The 22,333-nt window shown below is 54.1% G+C and overlaps 2 protein-coding genes across 2 annotated transcripts in view; one reads left to right on the top strand and one right to left on the bottom strand.

Moving 5' to 3' along the window:
- LOC146421185 (uncharacterized) overlaps positions 1-22,333 on the top strand; it is a 262,722-nt gene that overhangs the window by 183,305 nt on the left and 57,084 nt on the right. The gene's annotated exons all lie outside the window — the stretch shown is intronic.
- The window catches only part of LOC146421186 (uncharacterized), a 200,937-nt gene that overhangs the window by 139,513 nt on the left and 39,091 nt on the right, over positions 1-22,333 (bottom strand). The window contains exons 4-6 of the mRNA XM_085047574.1: positions 22,220-22,328; positions 3,915-3,921; positions 1,412-2,244 (exon numbers count right to left, since the gene is read on the bottom strand). Coding sequence (XP_084903700.1) covers positions 1,412-2,244; positions 3,915-3,921; positions 22,220-22,328 — 949 coding nt within the window. The remainder of the gene's footprint in view (positions 1-1,411; positions 2,245-3,914; positions 3,922-22,219; positions 22,329-22,333) is intronic.

The raw sequence follows: 22,333 nt of genomic DNA, 5'->3' as shown, positions 1-22,333 counted from the left end.
CAAATTCTCTCCAAGTCACACAGCACAGCCAGGACCCCAAACCTCTCTCACAGAGCCTGCCAAACTCCCTCTCTGCACCACAAATGCCCCCAAAAGCCACAAAAGCCCCTCCCAACCCCTCCTAGGATTCCCTAAACCCCCTCCCACCCGCCATGGCACTGACCAGGAGAGGCTGGTGAACAGGAACATCCACAGCTGGGAGCAGCTCAGGCACTTCAGCAGTGATTTGGGCACTTTGGGGGTACACCCCACATGGGGAGACCCAGGCCAGGGACTGGGACAGAAAACTGGAATTCCTGGAGAACAGATGGGCTCAGGTAGACACATTCTGCCAGCACAACTATGAGACTGTTGTCCTGTCCCCCAGCCTGGGCAGCCCCAGGACATCCATATTTAAGAAGAAATCAAAACAATGTGAGCAAGCACTTCTTTTTAGACAGTGGATGAGGAGGAGGTGAGAATATGTGAGGGAAAACACCATGGAGACACCAAGGTCAGTGGAGAAGGTGGGGGAGGAGGTGCTCCAGGAACCAGAGATGAAAATCCTCTGCTGGCCATGGTGAGGACCATGGTGAAGCAGGTTGTCCCCCTGCAGCCCATGGGGTCCACGAGGGGTGCAGAGATCCACCCACAGCCCGTGGGGAGGTGCTCACGCTAGAGGAGCAGGTGGATGCCTGGAGGAAGCTGTGATCCAGTGGGAGTCCAGTGCAGGGAAAGGCCTTGTTCCTTGGGATGGAAACAGCCTGGCCTGGGCTCAGAGCTCTGAACCCTGTGGACAAGAACTCATGGGGCAGCAGATTCCAGCAGCTGCTGCTCGAGAGATTGGACCCATGGCAAAGAAGTTTGCAGAGGACTGTCTCCAGTGGGAGGGACCCATGGCTAAATAGAGGACTCCTCTCCCTGAACAGCAGAAGAAATTTTGGTCATGGACTGACCAAAAAAACCCATACCCTGCCCGCCACAACCCCCTGCGCTATTGGTGGGAAAGAGGAAGAGGGTGAGCAGAGAAACAGTGTATTAAGAGCTTATCTTTAGTTCTCATTTGCCTCCTCTGACTCTGTTTAGGGTTAGGTTACCAATAAACCACTTTGCAACTTTAAGTTCTCAATCTGTTTTACCCCTCAGTGCATCCTGCCTGGTTCATTATCTTGAGTCATCAGCCCTCTGTGTGTGTGTGTGTCTGTTAGGGTTTTTTTTTTCCCCTCCCCTCTGCACAGCTGCAGCAGGGGAGAGAAGAGAAAGCAGATTTCATAGGTGCCTGGCATTTGGCCAGGGTCAAACCACAACACTGGGTCACTGGGAGTGTGGGTCACCAGGGCTCTTCCCAATGAGGGTCCTCCGGTGTTGGATGAATATGGAGCAGTGCATGAAGCTCTTCCCCCACTCGCGGCACTCGCAGGGCTTCCCTTACTGGTGCCTCTGTCGGTGTTGGGTCAAGTGAGAGCTCCTGGAGAAGCTCTTCCCACACTCAGGACAGCTGTAAGGCCTCTCCCCAGTGTGGATGCGCCGGTGCCTGATGAGGTGGGAGTTGCGCTTGAAGCCTTTCCTGCACTCAGGGCAGCGGAAAGGCCTCTCCTGTGTGTGAATCCGCTCATGGATGAGGAGATCTGAGCTGGTATGAAACCTCTTCCCACACTCGGAACACTCAAAGGGCCTCTCCCCAGTGTGGATGCGCCGGTGGGTGATGAGGTGGGAGTTATGTTTGAAGCCCTTTCTGCAGTCAGGGCAACGGAAGGGCCTCTCGTCTGTGTGAATACGCTGGTGTAGGAGGAGAGCTGAGCTGGTCTGAAACCTCTTCCTGCACTTGGAACAGTCATAGGGCCTCTCTCCAGTGTGGCTCCTCTTGTGACGGATCAGGTGGGAGCTCCGGCTGAAGCTCTTCCCACATTCCCCACACTCATAGGGTCTCTCCCCAGTATGGATGCGCCGGTGCCTGAGGAGGTGGGAGTTGTGCTTGAAGCCCTTCCTGCAGTCAGGACAGTGAAAAGGCCTCTCGTCTCTGTGAATCCGCTCATGGATGAGGAGATCTGAGCTGCTCTGAAACCTCTTCCCACACTCAGAACACTCATAGGGTCTCTCCCCAGTGTGGATCCTCTTGTGACAGATCAGATTGGAGCTCTGGCTGAAGCTCTTCCCACATTCCCCACACTCATAGGGCTTCTCCCCTGTGTGGATCCGATGGTGGTCCATAAGCTTGGAGATCTTTCTGAAGCTCTTCCCACATTCCCCACACTCGTAGGGCTTCTCGGTCTCATGAAGCTTCTCAGGAATCTCCAGCTCTGAACTCTGGCTGGAGCTCATGCCAACATTCTGGCACAGGGTGGGTCTTTGCTCTTTAGAGCACCCTGGGCGGGGTTTGCAGCCCCTCCTTGTGCAGCATCTCTGGGGCTTTTCCTCCTGGTTGGATTCCTGGGTCATGGAGCTGCTCAAAATGGCCTCTTCCATGAGGTTCTGCTGTAAGGACTTGTCCTCCCTGGTCTCTCTCCTCAGCTCGTTGCCTGGGGCAGTAAGGACAAGGAGAGGATTTGGGATTTGCCTCCATGCCAGAGGGAAGGGGAAGGAGATCCCCCCAGTCCACCCCTACCAGGACAGAGTCAGCAGCAGGGTTGTCCTGCAGCCAGGGGTGATGCTGAGCTGGGAGATGGAGGAGAAGAGAGAAGGAAAGGGGCAGTGACTTCCTCCTCACCTGCCTGGCTGTCCTGGGGCATCTTCTTCCTCACAGCCTCCTTCTCCATCTGGCCAAGTTTTGGGAATCGGAAATCCTCGTCTGGGTAAAAAAAAGGGTGTGAGTGCCTTGGGTTGGGGGTTCCTCCTGCCCAAGTCTATCTCTAGAAGTCACCGGGTGTTTTGTGTCTATAAAATCCTCCTAAAATAAGAATGAGTTCAGAAAAAGTCTCCCAGGAGTTCCCCCTTTCCAGTCTTCTGTCTTTGGGGTTCAGGAGTTCCCTATTCTTGAAGCTGCTGGGGCTCCCATGGGTCCTGGGGATCCCCCTTCTCCTGGGTCCTGATTAGGGATGCCGTGGGGTTTCGGTGCTCCCAGGGGTCCCTTCTTCCCTGATTGTGCTTTTGCTCCCAGGGCTCCCAGGCTCCCCCCACTCCAGGCACTCGGGGCTTCCCCCTCTCCCCATCACCCCTTTCAGTGTCACAGTGTCCCAGCCCTGCCTCATCTCCAGCCTCCCCCACCCCTCCAGGCTGCCAGGGGTCCCCCAGCTCTGGTATTGCCCCTGTCTGCTCTCTCCACTTGGGAAGTACAATGTTCCACCCTCCCAGCTCTCTCAGGGATCCCCAAAACTGATGTCCTGTCCTGTTGATAGCAGGCAATTCCCAAATGGATCCCCCAATATTCCACCAAAGGTGCATTTATGGCTCAGCTTTGGAGTCTTGCAAGATCCAAACATACCCTCTGACCCAAAAAATCCCCACCAGGGGCATGCAAAGATATCTGGTGCTCACTTCCAGAATCTGCGAGTTCCAAACACCCCTCAAAAACTAACACCCTCCCAGAGACCCCCCGATAGCTTTGGGGTGAGCTCCTCCTCCCTGGTGACCTGTGGAATGCAGGGGGGGCAATGATCCCAGAGCCAGGGTTGCTGCAGACACAGTGGGTGGTGAAACCTCATGGTTCTGCTGCTCCTCCTTTTCCTGCTCCTCCTCCTCTCTCCCTCCTCTTCCTCCCGCTCCTCCTCTGCTCCCACCCCAGAACCCCATTCCCCACCCTCCTCTGCCCCACGGCTGCTGCAGCACTGGCTGCTGGGTGGGGGGAACACCCCGATCAGCCCCAGGGATGGACAGGGGGCTTGGGGCTTGGGTATCAGCTGTGCCGGGCAGGGCCAGGCAATGCCTGCGGGGCTCCCCCCGCACTCGGCCCCCAGTTGCTGGGACAGCAAGGGGGGCCCAGCCTGGGCGCCCCCCACCTCCCCCCTCCCCAAATTCCGCTCCCGGGGGCGCTGGGGGCGAGCGGGGGGCGCAGGTGGGGTCCAGAGGTGCCGGAGCCACGTGTTCCCCCGCTGCCAGCACCACCCCCGGAGGATCAGGGGTACCCCAAAACTCCCTCACAGCTGCTGGATACCGCACAAGCTCCTAAGGAGTGGGGTCCCCTCGGCTTCATCACCCCCAACCTTCGGCTGCCTCATCCCTGTCCCCATCCCACCCATCCCCCTCCCCCAGACTTCATCCCACACCCAAATCCACATCCAACCCTTCCCAGGCCTCATCCCATCCCATCCCATCCCATCCCATCCCATCCCATCCCATCCCATCCCATTCCTTCCCCCCAGGCAGATGCCACCGGGATCTCCTAAAAATCCCACAGTCTGGGGACTCCCCCACATCCCCCCAAGCGGCATTTGTGACTCATATTTGGAGTCTTGCAAGATTCAAAAATCTGCCCCCCCCCAAGAAAATCCCTACCAGGCAGCCAACGAAGTTATTTGGGGTTAGGTGCTGCAGTCCTATAAGGTCCAAAAATCCCCCCCTCCCAAAAAGAACCCCAGGCATCACCCAAGATATTTGGGCCGAGCTCCCCCTGCCCGCTCACCTGTGGGATGTCCCGGGGGGGCGATGCTCCCGGGCCGAGGGTTGCAGACACAAAGAACAATAACCCCTGCTCGGTAGCTTTGGGTGCTCAGTGTGTCTGCTGGGAGCCTCCTCAAGGGCCTTCAGCCAATGCTCAGCCCATGGACAGCAGCAGCAGCACCTTTGCAGGGCCCAGCAGGGCTCTTGCCAGCTGCCCTTGCCCACCTGCACACAGAGCCTCCCCCAGGCAGAGCCCTGCAGACAGGCAGGTTTCTGTAGGGCCAGGCGAGTGCACAGAGGGTGGGATGGGCTCTGTGAGCGCTGACAGGGACAAGGCTCCTCTCAGGAGGAACATGTGCAGCACAGGGAGATGATGAGGGAAGGAGAGGAAGCTGAACAGAGCAATGCTGTGGGCAGGAGCAATGCTGTGGTGTGTGGGAGGTGCTGTGCACAGCTGGGGACAGGGAACACTGTCCTGAGTGCCAGGCTGTCCCTGCCCTGCCCTCTCAGGCACAGCACCACAACATCTTCTCTTGTTTCTGCATTCCTCTGATACTGTCACTGTTATCTGGTGCTCTCAGGGAGGCTCTGGGCTTTGCAGCAGCTGAGGCGGGCACTGTCCTTGGGATTCCTCCCAGGCAGCTGTGTCCATGAGAATGGGGTGTCCAAACTTCCCTGTAACCTGTGGGGCTGTGGGCAAAGCAGTCCCTGGGAAAGGGGAAGGAGCTGAGCCTCCCTCCCTGAGATGCCATCATGAGCATACCTTTGGATCTCCTTGCTGTGTCCTTCCAAGCTCTGAGCTTCCCTCCTGGGTGCAAATCTGTGCCAGAGCCTCTCAGAGTTTCCTGAATGCCCCACAGGGAAGTGCAGAGATGCCACAGTGAGGAAATGCTGTTGGGTTTGCCAAGGGAACAGTGAGTGTCCTTGACAGAAGGAGGGGCTGTGACCTTGTTGAGAGACCTTTGGAGAGGGTGAGACATTCAGTGATCCCTCTGCTCTCAGCATGGTCTGATTTCTTCCCAGGGTGACAGGGAAGTGTGATTGTGCTGTGATTGCAGCCAAAGGTGCAAACCCAGGGCAGTTGGGAACAAGCCCATCCAGCCCCTCACCTTGCCCCTGAGCTAAAGGGAATCCCTTTGCCTCTCACATCTCTCAGTGTCAAACTCTGAGTACAGCAAAAATGGTGGAGATTTCTGACCTTGGAGAACCAGGAATGATGTATGGGTAGGAAAACATTCCTTAAAACTCCCTCCTGCTATCCTGTGGAACTGTGAGTGAAAATGCTACCAGGTCTTTCTGCATTAGGAGGGATTCCCCTGACAAATCCTGAATATTCAGCCTTGTCCCTCTGCCCCATGGCCACAATCCCAGGGCAGCAGGGCAGGGATGGCTCCTCGAGAGCCCCACGCACAGGCCTGGCTGCTCATGGCACACTCAGACAGCACCAGTGGAGCTCAGGCAGGGACCTGGATGAAGGTTTTCCCAGAGAAGGAACAAGGGTGGATGAGTCCCAGTGGGACAGTCTGCAGGGAATGGCACAGCTTTGGCTCAAAGCAGCCTCTCCTGACTTGTCACTGTTCTTATCTCCATCAACAGGTCCCCATGGCCAGACACAGCAAATGTCCAACAGCAGCTCCATGACCCACTTCCTCCTCCTGGCATTGGCAGACACATGGCAGCTGCAGCTCCTGCAGTTCTGCCTCTTGCTGGGCATCTCCCTGGCTGCCCTCCTGGCCAACAGCCTCATCATCAGCGCCGTAGCCTGCGGCCACCACCTGCACACCCCATGTTCTTCTTCCTGCTCAACCTGGCCCTCACTGACCTGGGCTCCATCTGCTCCACTGTCCCCAAAGCCATGCACAATTCCCTCTGGGACACCAGGGACATCTCCTATGTAGGATGTGCTGCCCAGCTATTTTTTTTTTCATTTCAGCAGAGTATTATCTCCTCACAATCATGTGCTGTGACCGCTCTTTGTCCATCTGCAAACCCCTGCACTTCGGGACTCTCCTGGGCAGCAGAGCTTGTGCCCACATGGCAGCAGCTGCCTGGGCCAGTGGCTTTCTCACTGCTCTGCTGCACACAGCCAATACATTTTCCCTGCCCCTGTGCCAGGACAATGCCCTGGGCCAGTTCTTCTGTGAAGTGCCCCAGATCCTCAAGCTCTCCTGTTCACACTCCAGCCTCAGGGAACTTTGGCTCATGGTCATTACTGCTTGGATAACTTCTGGCTGTTTTGTGTTCATTGTTTTCTCCTACGTGCAGATGTTCAGGGCTGTGCTGAGGATCCCCTCTGAGCAGGGACAGCACAAAGCCTTTTCCACATGCCTCCCTCACTTGGCCGTGGTCTCCCTGGTTATCAGCACTGCCATGTTTGCCCTTGGTGCTACAGAGAGCTCAGGGCAGCTGGGAGAGCTTGGGGGGAGCTGGGCTGGGCTGAGAGAAGCTGGAGGAGAAACCCATCAGTGTCCATCTCAGCCTGTGTGAGCATGCAGGGGGAAGACTGAGCCCAGGGCTTGTGGGGCAGAGCCAGACCTGGGGAAGGGGTGGAAAACAGGCAAGTGACTGAGAGAGGAGGCTGCTCTGTGCCCTTGGTGGCACGGACAGAGCAGGGAGGGAGCCCAGGACATTTGTCAGCCACAGCCTCTGTCCCCAGCCGTTGCCAGCCCTGGCTGCTCAGCCCAGGTTTGTGGGTGAGTTTGGCTGTGCCCCAGCTCCATCCTGCTGCAGGGCTCAGGGCCTGTTCCCGGCAATGGCCAGCCCTGCCCACCCTCTCTCCTGGCCCTGAGCCTGGCAAAGCTATTTTGAATGTTAATGAGCCCTTCAGCACTGAATTCCTGAAGATCTGAAGGCTGAACAAGCCTCTGGAGAGGTAAAATTCAGCAGCAACCTCCAAGTTGCTGAGGATGTCAGCAGTCCCCACTGAGGCCATCCCTGCCAAGAGACTGGGGGGGCAATGAGCAGACAAGGAGAGCATCGCTGGGGCTGGGGAAGCAGAACGCATAGGCACCACTGGGTCCAGGTGGGAAATGACATGTGGAATGTGGCTGTGAAAGCCGTGCCTGGGCTGTGCCAAGCAGGACAGCCAAGCCCTGACTCCCATGCCCTGGGAATGGGGCTCTGTGGCCTCACAGGGTGCTTGTGGCTCTCCTGGGAGCAGTGGGATGTGGGCTGTGGAATGGTGAGTGCAGGTGTAAGGTCCCAAACAACTCTCTCAATGAGACCTTTGAAAGGAATTACAGTTGTTTGTGGACTCTGAGTACAAAGCAATATTCCTATGGGAACAATCCCTGGATAGAAGGAAATGTGTTGGTTCAATCCCACTTCTGGCCATGGGTGTCTGGAGGAGAAGGACAGTTCTTTTCCACAGGAAGGACAGCAGAGAGCCCCAGTGTTACAGTGGCAGATGAGAAGCAACTCTCAACATGTCTAGTTCGGCTGCAGCAGTCAGGTGGCTCCTGGGAGGCCAAACCAGCCAGACCTGTGCCATGTTCCCTTGGTTTTATGGGGCCATGTAGTGTCACAATGGCCCCTTGGTTCCATGGGGGTTCGCGGTGTCACAATGGTCTTCTTTGGTTCCACAGTGTCACAATTAAGCATTGATTACATGAGGCCACTCTGTGTCACCATGGTGCTTTGGTTCCATGCAGCCCTGCTGTGTCACAATGTCCCCTTGGTTCCATGAGGCTGTGAAATTTCTTAATGGTCTTTCCATGGTTCCATGAGGCCTTGCAATATTACAATGGACCTTCAGCTCCACAGGGTCCCACAGTGTCCCAATGGTCTCCTGTGGTTCTGCAGTGTCACAATGGACTCTTGGTTCTATAAGGCACTGCAGTGTCCCAGTGACCTGTTAGTTTGATGAGATCCTGTAGGGTCACAATGGCCCCTTTGCTTCCATGAGGCCCAGCAGTGTCAAATTGCCCCTTGCTTCCACAAGCCCTGCAGTGTCACAATGGTCCCTTGGTTCCACAAGCCCTGCAGTGTCACAATGGTCCCTTGGTTCCATGGAGCCACACACAGTCACTACGGTCCCCTTGGTTCCATGAGGCCCTGCAATGTCACAGTGGTCTCCATGATTCCATGAGGCTCAGCAGTGTCACAATGGTCCCTGGGTCCCACAAGGCCCCACAGTGTCACAATGGTCTCCTTAGTTCCATGGGGCCCTGGGGTGGTGCATTCCTCCCTCCCCTTCTCAGGTTGCCCTTCGATCTGAGAAATGCTCGTTAGGCCTCAGCCTTGGCCAACAGCCCCTGGGCTCAGCTCCTCTGCAGCTGATCACAAACACTGTCTGCTCCCAGGCACTGCTGCTGTCCAACCAGCTCCTGCTTTCTTTAGGAGCAGCCTTGGGAACTGTTTTTCTTCCCTCAATGGCACAACATCCCTGTTCTCACAGTGTCAGAGAAAGCTGTTGATGCGAAGTGCAGCCAGGATGGAACATTGCTGTGACTAAAGCCCATCTCTTGGGGCCCTATCAACAGGGCTCCAAAAGGAGCCCCTTGGAGCTGTCCTGGAGCAGTGAGCTCCCTCTGAGTGGGGCCTCTCCGAGCCGGGAACTCTCCCGTTTGCTGCACTCGGGGCATCCCCGAACAACGAGGGACCCTGGGCCGATCCCCCCACTCCTCCAGGCTCAACCCTTCGCCTGCTGGGGAGATGCAAAAGCATCCCCAGTGAGCATTTCCCTGCCCTCCAGGGCAATTTCTGACAGCTCCCTGGCACTGCCTCTTTCTGTCTGTGTGCACACACATGTGTGCCTGTGCTCTGGAAATGGGGGAGAAATGCTGCTCTGGGAGGTGTTGAAGTGCCTTGGATATCTGAGTGAGTTAGGCCTGTAAGTGAGGTTCAGTCATAAGGTATGAGCTAAGTGAAATGCTGCTAAGGATTGTTCTTTTGCTAAGTTGTTGAGTTTAAGGTATAAGTTCAGGTTAAGGTAGAAGTCAACTTCTGTTAAGTCTGAGGGCTGTTAAGTTTTTAGACCGTATTCCTTTTATCCTTGCCCTCACTGTCCTTTTGTGTCACACACACACACACACACACATAGACACACACACAGAGTTCTCAGTTCATTGCCTGGATTTTCTTTGGTTCTCTTGTTGCTTTTTTCCCTTGGTGTACCTGAACTGTGCAGTCATAAGCAGAGTGACTCTTGCCATGGAAGGTTGCTGTGCTGTCACTTAATATTAAATCCGGTGTTTGCTGATCCCTTGCTGGGGATTTTTAATTGCTCTCAAGCCCTCATTCGTAAGAGGGTGAAGGAGCCCTGGGCCAGGCTCTCACCCTGGGGGACACGGGGACACTGCCGGGGGGTCCCTGTCCCCCTGTCCCACCCCCCAGGGCCATGTCCCCCCTGTCCCTGTGTCAGGCTCTGGGGGTCGATCTCGTGGAACATCCTCTGGGGGAGGCTGTGGCACTGGGGTCAGGGGGGACCTGGGGGGACAGGGGACCCTGCTGTGCACGAGCAGCATTGGACTTGTCTGGGGGAACTGTGAGGGGGGCTGGGGCAGAGTGACTTCCCCAGTGATGTCATACAGCTACCCTGTGATGTCACACAGCCACCCTGTGATATCAAAACCCAGTCTGTGATTTCACAGCCTGCTCTATGACATCGCACAGCCTGCTCCATGATGTCACAAAGCCAAATTGTGATGTCAGTTTCTGCTCTCTGATGTCAGACAGAGCCACCCTCCATGATGGCAGAGTCTTCTTTGCAGCCGCACAGCCCCCTTTGTGATGTCACAGCCCACTCTATGTCACAGCCTGCTCTATGATGTCACACAGCCAACCAGTGATTTCACAGCCCAGTCTATGATGTCGCAGCCTGCTCTGTGATGTCTCAATGCACTCTGTGATGACAAAGCCATCCGTGATCTCACAGCCTACCTGGGATGTCATGCAGCCACACTGTGATGTCACACAGTCCCCTCTAGGATGCCATAGCTGCTCCATGACCTCACACACTGAACTCTGTGATTTCATAGCCCAATCTGTGCCCTCACACAACAAACTCTCTGATGTCACAGTGAGATCTGTGATGGAACATCACTGCACTGTGATGTCACAGCCTGCTCTGTAATGTCACACAGTCCCCTCTATGATGCCATAGCTGCTCCATGACCTCACACAACCTACTCTGTGATGTCACACAGCTCCTTTCTGACATCACAGCTGCTCTGTGGCTCTCTGACACAGCCCCAGAGGTGCCCATGGCTATGACACAGCCCCCTCTGGGCCATGGCACAGCCCCTGCCAATGCTGAGCACCTGTGAGCTCTGGGTGTGCCCTGCTGGTGTCCCTGAGATGGCCTGGCAGTGCCCCAGCCCTGCTGGGCTGTGCACAGGATCTGCTCCTGGGCAGAGCTGTCTCTCTGCAGCGCTGCCGCTTGCCAGGAGCTCCTCTGTGCCAGGAGCCCAGCCCAGCTCAGCAGCACAGCAACAGCACAGGGACTTGAATGACCCTCGTGGGGCTTTGGTGCTCAGGCCCTGAACATCAGTCCCTGAGAGGGAGTTGCAGAAACCTCTCAAGTATTCAAAGGCAGAATTGAACTCCAAAGTTCCTAATACCATAAATGGGTCCCACTGAGGGACACAACTGAGAAAGTGTTCCCATGTCCCAGTTGGAGGAGGAACGTGGAGACAGGGATGACAGGTGGGGACAAAGAGAAGCCAAGTCTTTGTGGTCTTGGGAACAGCACTGTCTCTGCTACCAAGGGCTGTGAGGAAACACCTTGTCCTGAGGCACTGGGCCCTCCTGGCACAGCCCCAGCAAGGCTGGGCACTGTCACCCCCTTGTCCTGCCCTCAACATCCCCACCCCACATCCCAGTGGCCTCGAGGATCTGCTGGAAGGAGTCCTGGGGAGCCTTTGGCAGGAATGCCCCTGGGGGGGATTCTTAATGCTCCCAGGGACTGCAGGTTTTTCAAAGGACTTTGGGTTTTGGTTTTGCCTTGGAGTCTCTGAGAGGTTTATGCAATCATGGCCTTCAATTATCTGCTCTAATTAGTCCCTTGATAGGCTTTGTCAGTAATGACACTCAATGGGGCTCATTAATGCTTCAAGGTACTTCAGGTTTTTTAAGATATTTTTCCATTCTCCTTTTGACACTGAGTCTCTGGGAGGTTTGTGCAATCATGGCCTCCAGTTGTCTCCTCCAAGAACTCAACACGGAGCCTGTTTTGGGGATAGACCTCAGTAGGACCCATTAATTCTTTGAGACACTTGGAGTTTTTCCTCTGACTTTGACTCCTGGAAAGGTTTCTGCAATCTCCTCTCAGGCCCTGAGGTTCAAGGGCTCCAAATGCAGCATAGCACTCCTTAGGATCAAGCAAGTCCTAACAAACCACGGCTCTGCCTTGATTTCCCTCCAGTCTAGTGCAGTTCATTAGGAAGTTTCTTTTCTATATTTATGGAGAAATATTTCAAAGAGTTTCTAATAAATCCACATTCCTATTTAAAAGGGTGTATTTTTCCGTTTAGAGAAGAGGTGAATGCAGCATTCAGTGATTGATATTGATCCAGGGTGTCTCCTAAGGAGGTCTGGCCTGGTCAGAGAAGCTGTGCCTTGAGGTCTGACCCAGTGTGGTCACCCTTGCTCCCTATTCCCAAACCCCATCCTGTCTCTCCTCACTTACTTGTAGACTGCTTTCCTTGGAGAACTGGCTGCAGACAGGCAAACAGAGGTTTTCCTTTTTTTTTTTTTTTGAAGCAGTTTAAATCTCCTAAGTTTCTCCATTGAAAACAGATACCCTCCTCCAGTGTGTCCCAAGTCCAAACTGCCACCAAGGAGGTTCCCCTTCCTAAAGGCAGAACCATGCAAGGAATGTTTTAGACCTTTGGACTCCTTGCCTCCACAAGACCTTTCTGTGTCCCAATAATCCCTTGGTTCCATGAGGTTCCATAGTGTCCCAATGGATATTTGGTTCCATAGGGCCCCACAGTGTCATAATGCCCTTTTTGAGTCCATGAGGCCTTGCTCTCTCACATGGACTTTTGGTTCCATGAGGTTCTGTACTCTCAGCAATGGTCTCCTTAGTTCCAAAGGGTCACCATGGACCCTTGGTTCCATGAAGCTCTGCTGTGTAACAAGGCTCTCTTGGATTCCATGAGGAATACAAAAGCTTTGCATAAACAATGAGCAAGACCATGGCCTCCTTGGATCTGCACTGTCACAATGGACAGTTGGTTCCATGAGGTCCCATACATGTCACAATGGATATTTGGTTCCACAGGGTGCCACAGTGTCACCATGGTCTCCTTGGTTCCACAAGGCCCTGCAGTGTCACAGTGGCCCCCAGGTTCCATGAGGCTCCACAGTGTCACAAGGGTTTCCTTGGATCCATGTTCCCCAAAGTGTCACAGTGGTCTCCCTCCTGCAGCAACCAGCAGCCAAACCCACTACCAGGGCCAAATGCCTGTGAAGAATGAGAAAGGGAGGCACTTTTGGAGTGATGGTTTTTGTCTTGCCAGGTCACAGTGACATGGGATGTGGCCCTGCTGTCCTGGAGATGGCTGAACACAGCCTGCCCATGGGAAGGGGGAAAAGACAACAACCTCTGTCCATGGAACTACAGCAGCAGAGAGGTCAGGCCCCAGAAGGCTGGGTTGAAAAGACTGTCACCAGCACAGGAAACACCAATGTAGGACATTTTCTTGAAAGCTGACATTTTAGGGCATTCTTTTATACAGGGATGCAGCACCAAATAGCAAGTTAAACAGTTTCAGCTTTCTGTATGCCCTGAGAACAGCTGGAATCTTTTCAGCAGTGTGTGCTGTTCCATCCCTTGCTTAGGGTGAGGATGTTGGATCTTTCAGCAGGTTCTGCTCTCCTGGGGGCTGATCTTCCCAGGCAGGCTCTAAAAGCAGAATAAAACAGCAGCGCAAGGCACAGCACAAAAGAAGCACCGGGCTGATCCCATTAAAAGTGCCCTGCAGGGACATTTCACGGCTGACCCTCAGCAGCCCGGGCTGCAAACAAAGCTCGCTCGGGCCGAGCACAAGATCCCCACAGAGCCCTGAGCAACAGCTGGAGCCCAGCAGGGCCTTGGAGGAGGCAGGGCGAGCCCCGGGCCGGGTTCCAAAGGGGCTGCGGGGCTGGGGGCGATGGCGCCGAGTGCCCTGCCCGTGTGTGCCCTGGGCTCTGCGGCGCCACGGGGACACAGCCCGGGGCCGGGGCTCGGTCCTGCTGCCCCCAGGGCGCTGCCGAGGGCTCCCCGCCCGCCGGGGCCGGGGCGGCGCTGAGGGAGCGGCGCCGCCATTGCTGCCGCCATTGCTCAGGGGCGCTGAGGGGAGCGCGGCTCCCGCCAGCCCTGCTCGGCTGTGAGGGGAGAGAGAGAATAGAGAGAGAGGGAATGGAGAGAGAAAACAGACAGCGAGAGTAAAGATAGAGAGAGTAAAGACAGAGAGAATAAAGACACAACGAGTAAAGGCAGAGGGAATAGAGAGAGAGAATAAAGAGAGGGACAATAAAGACCGAGATAGTAAAGACAGAAAAACACAGAGGGGATAAAGAGATGATAGAGACAGAGAGAATAAAAACAGAGAATAAAGACAGGATATAGACAGAATAAAGACAGAGGGACTAAAGAGAGAGGGAATAGAGAGAGAATAAAGAGAGAGAGAGAGAGAAAAGACAGAGAGGATAAAGGCTGAGAGAGTAAAGACAGCCAGAAAAAAGAGGGGATAAAGACAGAGAGAATAAAGACAGGCATTGCTGCTATAGAAGGTCCGTGCAGTTCCCAATGCCTTCGGACACCTGCCCGAATGGCCGTCCTAAGGGTGTCACCATCACCACTTGGCTGACCCAGGGCCAAAATCCCCTGTGGAGATACTGGGACCAAAGTTATGTGAGGTGTGATGCCAAACACAAGGGGTTTAGTCTCTTTGGGATGAAGAAACAAGTTTTTCTGTCCATTTGAGATAGAAAACAACTTTTGATTGCATCAATCTCTTGTACATGGCATTCAAAAGGCATCACAAATACTAAAAAGAAATTATAAGAAATACCTGTGGTTTAAAAGGCACAAAGAAGTAGTTAGAAACAACATACATACTGACCAAAGATTAATTAAAAGAAAAAATATTGTGTTAAAAAATCTTATGCAGTTTTGTCAGTGATTGTTCTTGGTTTTTTAAACTTTTAAATTTGTTTCCTCTGATCTGCTTTATTGTTTTGCACACATGAAGGTCTGTTGTCCATTCAAAACAAAAGGCATCCATTAGTAGTCAAGATGTGTTGAATTCAGGGAAACAGTGTAGGTGACACACTTCTAGCAATGCCACAGACTAAGTTACTGAATGTGTCCCAGTGGATATTTGGTTCCGTGAAGTTCTTCACTGTCACAATGGTCTCGCTGCTTCCACGAGGCCCTGCAGTGTCACAATGTTCCACAGGTTCCATGAGCTCCTGTTCTGTCAGCAATGGTCTCCTGAGTTCCAACGAGGCACCACAGTGTCACAGTGTCCTCTTCATTCCATGAGGTTCTGTAGTGTCACAATGCACTCCTGGGTTCCATGAGGCCCCACTTTGCCACAATGACCCCTTGGTTCCATGAGGTTCCATCACAAACTTGTCCCCAAAGAGAGTCCCCAAGGAGACAATGGTGACACTGAAAAACTTCATGGAAACAAATATCCATTGGAACACAGCAGGGCATCATTGGAAACAAGGAAACATTGCTGATAGTACTGAAGATCATGGAATCAAGGGGACATTGTGATAAAACAGAGTCTCATGGAAACAATTGTCCATTGTGACCTTGAGGAATCCAAGGAGACCATGGTGATACTAGGGAACCTCATGGAGCCATTATTCCATTGTGACATTGCAGAACCATCACAGCTGCTGGACCTTGTCACCTGGCCCTGCACAGCTCCCTTGGGAGGCACAGCAGAACAGCACCCTGGGAGCCTCGGGAATGCCCTCTGGGATCCATGGCACACACTGCCAAGAGCTGGAATTCCAGTTTGCAGCAAGGAAAAGATGTTTTAGCCCTTGAAGGCAAAGCTCTTGAGGGGCTGAGAGCCAAGTGGAGCAAATCTTACAATGACATTTTAGTGTCAGTCTGTGATGTTGAAGATGAGGCCACTGCTGTGACATGAGCCTGATTGACAAATGATTGGCCTCAACAACTTGGGGACAAAATGTTCATCACAAATCTGCTCATCCTAGCAGAAACAAGACAGGGGCAGAGGAAAGGGGAGAGCCAGGCCCAGGGGACATGGCTGCAATGGTGATGGCTGTGAAGTCACTGCCACTGCAGCAGCCTGCTTGGCCCTCAGCTGACATTCTGGCCAGGAGTGTTGTGAGGTCACCCAGCACATCAGAGAACCAACACAACAGGAATTCAATCCTTGGGGAGGAGAGGGGTTTCACTATGTCAGGTTGCACAAAGCTCCTGTCCTTGGACAATTCCTGGGATGAGGCATCAATTTCTCTGGAAAAACAGTTGCAGTTTTGTGCCAATCTCATTGTAAAATATTCCCTCCTTATAACAAATCTAAATCCACTCCCTTTTAGTTTAAAGATTTTTACCCTTCTTCTGCCACTTAAAGATATGGGACACAATAACACTCCATTTTTCTTGCTCTTTGACCACTATTTTTCCTTTTTCATAAACCTTGGAGAAGACCCAAAAATCTCCCAAGGTGGGGTTTGGAGGCCTCATCACATACGCAGCAGGTAGAGGCTGAGGGCCCTGGGCTCAGTTGTGTGGAGACTGAGGACAGAACAGGAGTAGCCTGAGAGGGCTGGAAGGGTTCCACAGATGGTGGAGCTTTTTCTTCATGGTGGAAATGCGCATGAGGAAAAAATAATGGCACCAAGGGCAGCTGGGGAGGTCCAGACTGGACACGAGGAAAAAGGAATTTCTCTGCCAGGGCAGTGCTGGGGTGCAACACCTTCCCCAGAAGGAGTCTGGATCAGCCCAAGGCTTTGTGTGCCAAGGCAGAGCCAGGCAGGATGCAGAGCTGTCAGGGAAGGAAGGGCCAGCGAGGTGGGGCAGCTGGGGGATGACGACAGCCTGCAGGGACAGAGGCACAGGGCATGAACAGCGTAGGACAGCCTGGGCTGGAGAGGGCACAGGGATGTGCAGGAGCTGCAAGGCCCTGACAGAGCCAACTTGTGCAGCACTTTGGCCATGGCTGCTGTCCCTGGCCCTGAGGCCAGCAGGACACAAGTGACCCTTGCAGCCCTGGGGCCTCATGGCCTCCTTGTCCCTGCCCAGCAGCCTGGCAGGGGCCACCCCATGGTCCTGCCCTTGGCATTGCACATCCCCACATCCCAGAGCCCCGGGAAGAGCCCTGAGCAGTGAGGGAGGGACAGGATCTGCCTTGCCAGGGGCTGGGGCTCAGGGCTTGGCCCTTTGTATTCCTGAAACACATCCAGGTTTGCTCAGCATCAGAGACACCTTTGCCTTGCTTGTCCCCACTGCCATCACTGCCTGCAGTGTTCTGCTTTAACTGCAGCCTGGGGACACTTTCTCAGTTGTGTCTGTTAGTGAAACACATTTAAACTACAAGAGACTTCAGTGTTTCAAAGCATTTTGAGTTTTTGAGAAGTTTTTTGCACACACTCTGAGGGACTGAGTCTGAGGCAAACAGCACCAAAGCCCCACGAGGGTCATTCAAGTCCCTGTGCTGTTGCTGTGCTGCTGAGCTGGGCTGGGCTCCTGGCACAGAGGAGCTCCTGGCAAGCGGCAGCGCTGCAGAGAGACAGCTCTGCCCAGGAGCAGCTCCTGTGCACAGCCCAGCAGGGCTGGGGCACTGCCAGGCCATCTCAGGGACACCAGCAGGGCACACCCAGAGCTCACAGGTGCTCAGCATTGGCAGGGGCTGTGCCATGGCCCAGAGGGGGCTGTGTCATAGCCATGGGCACCTCTGGGGCTGTGTCAGAGAGCCACAGAGCAGCTGTGATGTCAGAAAGGAGCTGTGTGACATCACAGAGTGGGTTGTGTTGAGCTCACACATTGGGCTATGACATCACAGAGTTGGTTGTGTGAGGTCATGGAGCAGCTATGGCATCACAGAGGGAACTGTGAGACATCACAGAGCAGGCTGTCACATCGCAGGGTTGCTGCATGACTTCAGAGCAGGCTGTGCAGTTACAGAGTGAGCTGTGTAACATCACTGAGTGGCTGTATGGCATCACAGAGTGGGCCGTGTGACATTACTGACTGGCTTGCGAGACCACAGAGTAGGCTGTGACATCCTAGAGCAGGGTTTGATATGTGACATCATAGAGTGGTCTGTAGCATCACAGTGTGTATGTATGACATCACACAGCAGGCTGTGAGGTCATAGAGTGGACTTGTGACACCACAGGTTGGTTATGTGACATCACAAAGGGGGCTGTGAAAACATGGAACGGCTGTGTGACATCATAGAGCAGGTTGTGACATCATGGAATGGGCTGTGACATCACAGGGCAGCATTATGTGATCATAGCAAAGGCTGTGTGACATCACAGAGGGGGCTGGAAACACAGGGTGAAGTGTGACATCACAGGATGGATGTGTGACATCACAGGAGAGCTGTGTGACATCAAAGGGTGGCTGTGTGAGGTCACTGGGGAAGTCACTCTGCCCCAGCCCCCCTCACAGTTCCCCCAGACAAGTCCAACACTGCTCGTGCACAGCAGGGTCCCCTGTCCCCCCAGGTCCCCCCTGACCCCAGTGCCACAGCCTCCCCCAGAGGATGTTCCACGAGATTGACCCCCAGAGCCTGACATGGGGACAGAGGGGACAGGGCCCTGGGGGGTGGGACAGGGGGACAGGGTCCCCCCGGCAGTGTCCCTGTGTCCCCCAGGGCGAGAGCCTGGCCCAGGGCTCCTTCACCCTCTTATGAACGAGGGCTTGAGAGCACTTAAAAAATCCCCAGCAAGGGATCAGCAAAAACCAGATTTAATCATAAGCAACAGCACAACAAAGTTCCTTGGCAAGAGTCACTCTGCACCTGACTGGACATTTCAGGCACACCAAGGGAGAAAAGCAACAACAAAAGCAAACAAATCCAGGTAATCAAACCAGAAATGACCTGAGAACTGTCCCTGTGTGTGTGTTTAGGTGTGTGTGACTGAAGGACAGTGAGGGCAAGGATAAAAGGAATATGGCCTGAACGCTTAACAGCCCTCAAACTTAACAGAACTTAACTTCTACCTTAACCTTAACTTTTACTTTAAATGTAACAACAAAAGAACAACTCTGAGCAGCATTTCACTTAGCTCATACTTTATGACTGAACCTCACTTACAGGCCTAACTCACTCAGATATCCAAGGCACTTCAACACCTCCCAGAGCAGCATTTCTCCCCCATTTCCAGAGCACAGGCACACGTGTGTGCACACAGACAGAAAGAGGCAGTGCCAGGGAGCTGTCAGAAATTGCCCTGGAGGGCAGGGAAATGCTCACTGGGGATGCTTTTGCATCTCCCCAGCAGGTGAAGGGTTGAGCCTGGAGGAGAGGGGGGATGGGCCCAGGGTCCCTCGTTGTTCGGGGATGCCCCGAGTGCAGCAAACGGGAGAGTTCCCGGCTCGGAGAGGCCCCACTCAGAGGGAGCTCACTGCTCCAGGAGAGCTCCAAGGGGCTCCTTTTGGAGCCCTGTTGATAGGGCCCCAAGACATGGGCTTTAGTCACAGCAATGTTCCATCCTGGCTGCACTTCGCATCAACAGCTTTCTCTGACACTGTGAGAACAGGGATGTTGTGCCACTGAGGGAAGAAAAACAGTTCCCAAGGCTGCTCCTAAAGAAAGCAGGAGCTGGTTGGACAGCAGCAGTGCCTGGGAGCAGACAGTGTTTGTGATCAGCTGCAGAGGAGCTGAGCCCAGGGGCTGTTGGCCAAGGCTGAGGCCTAAGGAGCATTTCTCAGATCCAGGGCTGCCCTGGAAAGGTGGTGGTGGTGGGGATAATTCACACCCTTAGTGTGCTCCCAGGTCCTCCCAGTATTTCCATGTCTGTGCTCCAAGTGCTGCTCACAGCCCTGATACGTGGGGATGGGAATGTCCCGCTCCCTTCCCGGGGTAGTGTCACACCTGATCCAGGTGTGCAGGGCAGGACCTTGCCCTGACCCCAAGCACTGTCCCACCTGCAGGATCTGCTTCCCATCGGCCTCTTCCTCCTGCAGCCCCAAGCCCAGGTTGGTGCTAAACAAAGGGCACTGGCTCAGGGTCATCCCCCGGCGGGGGCTGTGCACCCCCTCTGCCCCCTCCCCAAATTCCCTCCTGGGGGGAGCAGGAGCTGGGTCAGGAGCCCTGTGGGGAGGGAAAAGGGGGTGACACTGGGATGGGGGGGTCACACATGCTCTCAGGGACACACATGACCCCTTTGGACACCCTTCACCTTCTCCCGCAGAGCCAGGAGGATGAACTCCAACACGGAGCCCCCAAACCCCAGCAGCACCTTGGAGGTTGGGGTCTTCGGGCAGCTTTGGGAGTCTGGGGTGGTCATGACAACTCTAAAATGCTCTCCCAGCCCCACAGTCACTCCCAGCCCCCTCAAACCTCTCCCCAGGTCCCCCCAGCCACTCCCTGCAATATAAATGGGCCCAAGAGCCATCAAATCCCTTTCTCATCTCCCGCTACACGCACCCAAGTTCTCTCCAAGCCACACAGCCCAGCCAGGATGCTAAACCAACCTCACAGAGCCCCCAGAAACCCCCCAAACTCTCTCCTAGCACCAGAAATGCTCCCAAGAGCAACAAAAGCCCCTCCCAATGCCCCCAGGATCCCCTAAACGCCCTACCACCCCCCATGGTACTGACCAGGAGAGGCTGGTGGACAGGAACATCCTTAGCTGGGAGCAGCTCAGGCGCTTCAGCAGTGATTTGGGCACTTTGGGGGGCACACCCCACCTGGGGAGACCCAGGCCAGGGAGTGGGACAGAAAACCAGAATTCCTGGAGAACACATGGGCTCAGGTGGACACATTCTGCTGGAACAACTATGAGACTGTTGTCCTGTCCCCCAGCCTGGGCAGCCCCGGGATATCCAAATCCTCATGGATATTCCCTGAACCCCACATTCACCCCCAAATGCACAGTAAAATGGTGCAGCTTTAGATCTCTTTGTTTAATTTCTTTATTTTACCTCAGCTTTGGTTGTTCTGACAAGGTGATGAAGGAAATCATTTAGTTTGGAAAACCCCTCCAAGATCATCCATCATTTCCTGATGCCACCAGAAGAAACAATTACACAGCAGGTAACAGTTTGTAGGGTGTAGCATTAATAAATCAGCTCTTCCCAATGAATTTCAGATGTCAGTCTGAGTCCCAATGGATGTTCCTGCCCCTGTGTTTGTCCAGGTGGCCACAGGGAATCAGGAGGACATGGAAGCCACCAGCCAGGTGCCTTCCCAACCTGAGTATGTAAGTTTTGCTTAGCCCAGAACATCAGCAAGCTATCTTTAGCATCTAGGGGAAACTCAAACTCTTCAAAAGCTGTTGTGGTAGGCCTGAAGAAGTGGCTGAAGGGTTGGGAGAAAACTCACCCCTGTGTTCATGAGTTGGTTTTGCTTAGCCCAGATTTTGCTAGTGGGTGGGGAGGAGCACAAAAATGGCTCCTGTGTGTCCTGGGTGAATGTTCTAGAAGTTTTCACCATGTCCAGCAGAGCCAATCTCTGATGGCTCTGAAGATGATGGACATGCTGCTGGCCAAGTCTGGGCCAATTAGAGATGTTGGTTACACCTCTGGGATATCATATTTAAGAAGAAATCAAAACAATGTGAGCAAGCAATTCTTTTTAAACAGAAGATGAGGAGGAGGTGAGAATATGTGAGGGAAAACAACATGGAGACACCAAGGTCAGTGGAGAAGGTGGGGGAGGAGGTGCTCCAGGCACTGGAGCTGAAAATTCTCTGCTGGCCGTGGTGAGGACCATGGTGAAGCAGGTTGTCCCCCTGCAGCCCATGGGGTCCACGAGGGGTGCAGAGATCCACCCACAGCCCGTGGGGAGGTGCTCACGCTAGAGGAGCAGGTGGATGCCTGGAGGAAGCTGTGATCCAGTGGGAGTCCCAGTGCAGGGAAAGGCCTTGTTCCTTGGGATGGAAACAGCCTGGCCTGGGCTCAGAGCTCTGAACCCTGTGGACAAGAACTCATGGGGCAGCAGATTCCAGTGGCTGCTGCTCGAGAGATTGGACCCATGGCAAAGTAGTTTGCAGAGGACTGTCTCCAGTGGGAGGGACCCATTGCTAAGTAGAGGACTCCTCTCCCTGAACAGCGGAAGAAATTTTGGTCATGGACTGACCAAAAAAACCCCATACCCTGCCTGCCACAACCCTCTGTGGGAAAGAGGGAGGGGGGTAAGCAGAGAAACAGTCTATTAAGAGCTTATTTTTAGTTCTCATTTGCCCCCTCTGACTCTGTGTAGGGTTAGGTTACCAATAAATCACTTTGCAACTTTAAGTTCTCAGCCTGTTTTACCCTTCACTGCATCCTGCCTGGTTCATTATCTCGACTCATGAGCCGTGTGTGTGTGTGTGTCTGTGTGTCTGTGTGTCTGTGTGTCTGTGTGTTAGGGCTTTTTTCCCCTCCCCTCTGCACAGCTGCAGCAGGGGAGAGAAGAGAAAGCAGATTTTGTAGGTGCCTGGCATTTGGCCAGGGTCAAACCACAACACTGATTCACCAGGGCTCTTCCCAATGAGGGTCCTCCAGTGGGGGATGAATACGGAGCAGCGCATTAAGCTCTTCCCCCACACGGGGCACTCGCAGGGCTTCCCTTACTGGTGCCTCTGTCGGTGTTGGGTCAAGTGAGAGCTCCTGGAGAAGCTCTTCCCACACTCGGGACACTCATAGGGTCTCTCCCCTGTGTGGATGCGCCAGTGCCTGATGAGGTGG

The sequence above is a fragment of the Lichenostomus cassidix genome, unplaced genomic scaffold, assembly GCF_008360975.1.
Source record: "Lichenostomus cassidix isolate B80296 unplaced genomic scaffold, HeHo_3.0 HiC_scaffold_43, whole genome shotgun sequence".
NCBI lineage: Eukaryota > Metazoa > Chordata > Aves > Passeriformes > Meliphagidae > Lichenostomus > Lichenostomus cassidix.
Note: the sequence above shows the minus strand (reverse complement) of the source record. Positions and strands in the feature narration are given on the sequence as shown.